This window comes from Oenanthe melanoleuca, unplaced genomic scaffold (genome assembly GCF_029582105.1).
Source record: "Oenanthe melanoleuca isolate GR-GAL-2019-014 unplaced genomic scaffold, OMel1.0 S347, whole genome shotgun sequence".
Taxonomy (NCBI): domain Eukaryota; kingdom Metazoa; phylum Chordata; class Aves; order Passeriformes; family Muscicapidae; genus Oenanthe; species Oenanthe melanoleuca.
The window spans coordinates 1-5,889 of NW_026612996.1; the positions used below are offsets into that span (position 1 = coordinate 1).

Genomic DNA, 5,889 nt, shown 5'->3' on the forward strand with positions numbered 1-5,889 from the left:
TGGATTGCTCCCATCCATCCCTTTATCCCACATTCCCACCCAAATCTCAGGGAATTCCTTTTATCCCACATTCCCATCCGTATTCCCATTGGGAATTCCCATTCAGGGCTTCTCCCAGCCAATATTCCCGTCTGGAATTCCCACTTGGAACATCTCCTAGCAATGCAGGAATTCCCAGCTCCCATCCATCCCTTTATCCCACATTCCCACCCAAATCATAGGGAATTCCTTTTATCCCACATTCCTATCCATATTCCCATTGGGAATTCCCACCCAGAGCCTCTCCCGGCCAATATTCCCAATCCAGAATTCCCACCTGGAACATCTCCTGGATGCCCTCCCCACTCTGGGCCGAGGTCTCCCAGTGCAGGAATTCCCAGCTCTTCTCCACCTCTTTATCCCATATTTCCAGCCAAATCCCAGGGAATTCCCGCTGTCCCACATTCCCACCCAAATCCCAGGGAATTCCCTAGGATTCCCAGTTCCCATCCATCCCTTTATCCCACATTCCCATTGGGAATTCCCACCCGGAACATCTCCCACAGTGCAGGAATTCCCAGCTCCCATCCATCCCTTCATCCCACATTCCCACCCTAATCCCAGAGAATTCCTTCGATCCCACATTCCCACCCAGATTCCCATCAGGAATTCCCACCCAGGGCTTCTCCCAGCCAATATTCCCATTGGTAATTCCCACCTGGAACATCTCCTGGATGCCCTCCCCGCTCTGGGCCGAGGTTTCCCAGTAGAGGAACCCGCGGCTCTCGGCCCAGAGCCGCCCCTCGCTCTCGTCCACCACCCGCAGCTTCCCCGCGTCCACCTGGAGCGACCGGGAGCGGGAATGGACAGGGAGAACGGGAATGGACACGGGAAAACGGGAATGAACAGGGAAAACGGGAATGGACACGGGAAAATGGGAACGAACAGGGAAAACGGGAATGAGCGCGGGAAAACGGGAATGGACACGGGAGAACGGGAATGAACAGGGAGAACGGTAATGAACAGGGAAAACGGGAATGGACATCGGGAAAACGGGAATGAGCGCGGGAAAATGGGAATGAGCGCAGGAAAACGGGAATGGACACGGGAAAACGGGAATGAACAGGGAAAACGGGAATGGAACGAGGGAAAACGGGAACGGACACGGGAAAACGGGAATGAACAAGGGAAAAAGGGAATGGACATGGGAAAATGGGAATGACCACGGGAGAACGGGAATGAACAGGGGAAAACGGGAATGAACAGGGGAAAACGGGAATGAACACGGGAAAACGGGAATGAACACGGGAAAATGGGAATGAACATGGGAAAATGGGAATGAACAGGGAAAATGGGAATGAACAGGGGAAAACGGGAATGAACGCGGGAAAATGGGAATGAACAGGAAAAACGGGAATGAACATGGAAAAACGGGAATGACAGCGCGGGAATAATGTGGGAATAATGTGGGATATGGGCCCCCGGGATCCCAGCTCAGCCCCGATCCCAGAGCCGACTCCCATGGGGTGATCCCGGCGATCCCAGAGCCAATTGCCACGGGATGATCCCAATGATTCCAAAGCAAATTCCCAGGCCTTTCCCAGACAATTCCAAAAATCCCAGAGCTGAATCCCATGGGATGATCCCAACTATCCCAGAGCCAATTCCCAGCCCTTTCCCAGGATATTCCCAATGATCCCAGAGCCAGTTCCCATGGGATAATCCCAGTGATCCCAGAGCTAATTCCTATGGGATAATGCCAATGATCCCGGAGCCAATTCCCATCCCAGTGATCCTGGAGCAAATTCTCAGGCCTTTCCCAGGATAATCCTGGATCCAATTCCCAGCCCTTTCCCAGACAATTCCAAAAATCCCAGAGCTGAATCCCATGGGATGATCCCAGCATTCCTGGAGCCAATTCCTATGGGACAATCCCAATGATCCTGGATCCAGTTCCCAGCCCTTTCCCAGGATAATCCCCGATCCAATTCCCAGGACAATCCCAACGATCCTGGAGCCAAATCCCATGGGGTGATCCCAACAATCCCAGATCCAATTCCCAGAAAACTCTCAATGATCCCAGATCCAATTCTCGGCCCTTTAATCCCAACAATCCTGGATCCAATTCCCAGCCCTTTACCAGAAAAAAAATCCCAGAACCAATTCCTATGGCGTGGTCCCAATGATCCCAAAACCAATTCCCAGCCCTTTCCCAGAATAATCCCAAATCCAATTCCCAGGACCATCCCAACAATCCTGAAGCCAATTCTCAGCCCTTTAATCCCAAAAATCCAATTCCCAGACAATTCCAAAAATCCTAGACCAAATTCCCATGGGATGATCCCAACGATCCCAGAGCCAATTCCCACAACAATCCTGATAACCCTGAACTCATTTCCCACTGGGCATTCCCAACAATCCCAGATCCAACCCCCATTCCCATCCCACCATTCCCACCTCCCAACCCACAATTCCTGAGGGGTCTGGCTGGGAAGCAAACCCCAGGAATGGCTCTGGAATTCCCATCCCACGGGATCCAGCCAGGAACGGCCCTGCAATTCCCATCCTGTGGGATTTGCCTTAGAACAAACCCTGGAAATGGCTCTGGAATTCCCATCCCATGGGATCCAGTTAGGAACAAATCCCAGGAACAACTCCAGAATTCCTCTGCAATTCCCACATAATCCAGTTAGGAACAAACCCCAGGAATGGCACTGGAACGGGATCCCATTGGGAAGAAATCCCAGGAATTCCCTTGGGAAGCTCCAGCATTCCCGTCCTGCAGGATCCAGTCAGGAACAAACCCCGGGAATTCCCTCAGAAATCCCTGGAATTCCCATCCTGCAGGATCCAGTTGGGAACAAACCGCAGGAATGGCTCTGGAATTCCCAATCTGGAGGATCCCATCGGGAATAAACCTCAGGAATTCCCCTGGGAATCTCCAGAATTCCCATTCCACAGAATCCAGTCAGGAGCAAACCCTGGGAATTCCCTCGGGAATCTCCAGAATTCCCATCCCGTGGGATCCAATCAGGAAAAAAAACCCCCAGGAATTCCCTTGGGAATCTCTGACATTCCCATCCCCCAGGACCCAGTTGGGAACAAACCCCAGGAATTCCCTCGGGAATCTCCAGAACTCCCATCCCACAGGATCCAGTCAGGAACAAACCCCAGGAATTCCCTTGGGAATCCCTGGAATTCCCATCCTCTGGGATCCCATCAGGGAACAAACCCCAGGAACGGCTCCGGAATGGGATCCCATCGGGGGAAAAAAAAAACCCCAGGAATTCCCTCGGGAATCTCCAGAACTCCCATCCCCCGGGGGCCCCACCGGGATCGAACCCCGGGAATTCCCGCGGAATCCCGGGAATTCCGGCGCTCCCACCTTGTTGGCGCAGACGACGAAGACGACGTTCTCCATGCTCCCGTGGGGGCCCAGCTCCTGCTTCATCTCGGCCAGCCAGGAATCCAGGGAATCGAAGGATTCCTTGGATCCCACGTCGTACACCAGCAGCACGCCCTGCGTGTCCTTGTAGAACTCGTTCCGCACCTTCCCGGGAAAAAAAACCGGGAAAAAATTCCAGGGGAAATCGGGATTTGGTCGGGGAATTCCCCCAAAAAAAAAAAAAAAAAAAAAAAATCGTGTTGAGATGCTGGTGGAAAAAATATCGGGAGGGATTTGGGGATTTTGGGGAATGGGGAGATTTGGGAAGGAATTCCTGGCTGGGAGGGCGGGAAAGAATTCCCAGAGAATTCCTGTGAGTGTTCAAGGGAATTCTGGGATAGCGGGGTTGGGATAGCATGGGAATTAAAATTCATGGATGCCATCCCAAATTATTCTGGGATTCTGGGATCCAGGACACTCAGGATCCATCCCGAGGGACTTTTATGGAATTTGGGGATGGAAAAGGGAAGGGAGACCCTTCCTGGAGTCTTGAATTCCCAGGGAATTCCCAAAATTCTTTTCCACAGAACAACTGGGATGGGGATGGATCCAATCCCAGGCTGGGAGAGCTGGGAATGGAGGGAATTCCCTGGGAAAAGGGGGAAATGGGATTAGGGAAGGAATTCCTGGAGTATCCCAGAGTATCCCAAAAAAAACCCCAAATCCCCCTCCAAAAAAAAACTCAAAATCCCCAAAAAATCCCAAAAAAACCCATCAAATCCCAAATAAAAATTCCCAAAAAATTGCCCCTAAACCCATCAAATTTCGGAGGAATTTGGGAAGGAATTTCCAGTTTGACTGGAATTCCCAGAGAATCCCTGGGAAAAAAAAAAAAAAATTCCGGGAAAATCCCGAGGAAAAGATTCCCGCGGGGGAATTTTGGGAATTCTGACCTCATAGAAGAAGGGGTGTCCGGCCATGTCGAAGATGTTCACCTTGATCTCCCGATCCCGGATCTGCACCCTGGAAAAGCCGTCGGGAATCCCGGAATTCCGGGAAAACCCCTGGGAGGCCTCGGAGCCCGGGAACTCCCCACAGGGGTTTTAAATCCCTGCGTTCCCTGGGAAAAGCTTTTCCAGGTGGGAATAATTCCCAGACTCCAGCCAAACCTCCTCTGGAAAAGCTCCAGGCTGTTCCCTCTCATCCCATCCCACATTCCCGGGGAAAATCCCGATCCTGCCGGGCTCGGACCAACACAGGTGTTCCCACTATTATTCCCATTATTCCCATTATTCCCCTTCCCACCCCCACTGCCGTTCCCATTCTCATTATTCCCATTCCCTTCCTCATCCCATTCCCAATCCCGTTCCCATTATTTCTATCCCATTCCCATCATTCCCATTATTCCCATTATTCCCATCCCCACCTCATTCCCAACCCCATTTCCATCCTTGTTCCCATCCCCATTCCCATTCCCAAACCCAATCCCATCATCCCAATTCCCACCCCTGTTCCCATCCTCATCCCCTTCCCATTATTCCCATCCCCATCGTTCCCATTATCCCCATTATTCCCACCATTATTCCCACCATTCCCGCTCCCATTCCCGGCTCTCACTTGGTGACCCCGTAGTCGATCCCGATGGTCGCCAGGTACTTGGACACGAACCTTTTCTCGCAGTACCGCTTGATGATGCAGCTCTGGCCGGGAAAAAAAGCGGGAATTCCCGCGGGAATCCCACATTTCCCGGGAATTGCCAACAATTCCAGGATTTGGGAATGCCGCTTTGCCCCATAACAGCGCCGAGCCCCGCCCCTTTTCCACCAACCAATCAGAACCGCGCTTTGCATTGCGGCACCGCCCACCCATCTGTCAATCACCAAATAGCCCCGCCCACATACCAACAACAACATTGTCGGTTTCCCCGCGCAGCCAACGCACCAATCAGCGCAAAGCACCCACCCTCTCTCGCTCCTGATTGGCCCTCCCGTCTGTCACTCATCGCCCGCCAGCCAATAGCAGCGCCTCACCTTGCCCACCTCGGCGTTGCCCATGGAGATGACTTTAACCCGCAGCGCCTTGCGCGGCTCCTTCCGCTTGGCCGCGCTCGCCTCCATGGCGGGGCCGGGCTCGCTCCCGCTCCCGCTCCCGGCGTCGCTCCCGGTTGGAGCTGCAGAAGCCGAAGGGAGGCTTCCGCCCCAGCCCGCTCGTTCCGCGCGACTTCTCGCGAGATTTGAGCGCGGGGCGGCGGCGGAGCCCCCCTCCCCCACCGCTCCGGAGATCTCGCGAGATTTGGCGGGCGGAGAGGGTCCGCCAGGGGGCGCCAGGGAGGGGAGCGCGGGTCACGTGCCCGTTGATGTCATTGCTATTGTCATTGTCGCTGTCACTGTTATTGTCGCTGTCATTGTCACCTGTTTTGCTTCCCTTTTCTTGTTCCCTTTTCTCGTTCCCTTTTTCCTGCGCATTCTTCCTGTCCGTTCTACCCCACCCTTGGCATCGTGCCTCTCCCTGTCCCTTGTCCCCTG

At 53.5% G+C, this 5,889-nt stretch overlaps 1 protein-coding gene across 1 annotated transcript; it reads right to left on the minus strand.

The window, feature by feature from the left end:
• Nucleotides 1-527: 527 nt before the first annotated feature.
• Nucleotides 528-5,571, minus strand: DNAJC27 (DnaJ heat shock protein family (Hsp40) member C27; the record flags this gene model as incomplete). Its single annotated transcript, XM_056516192.1, has 5 exons — nt 5,395-5,571; nt 4,982-5,064; nt 4,318-4,387; nt 3,365-3,529; nt 528-820 (listed from the first exon to the last, which is right to left on the minus strand). Coding segments are annotated over exons 1-5 (698 nt in total), but the record flags the coding sequence as incomplete, so codon positions are not given.
• Nucleotides 5,572-5,889: the final 318 nt, after the last annotated feature.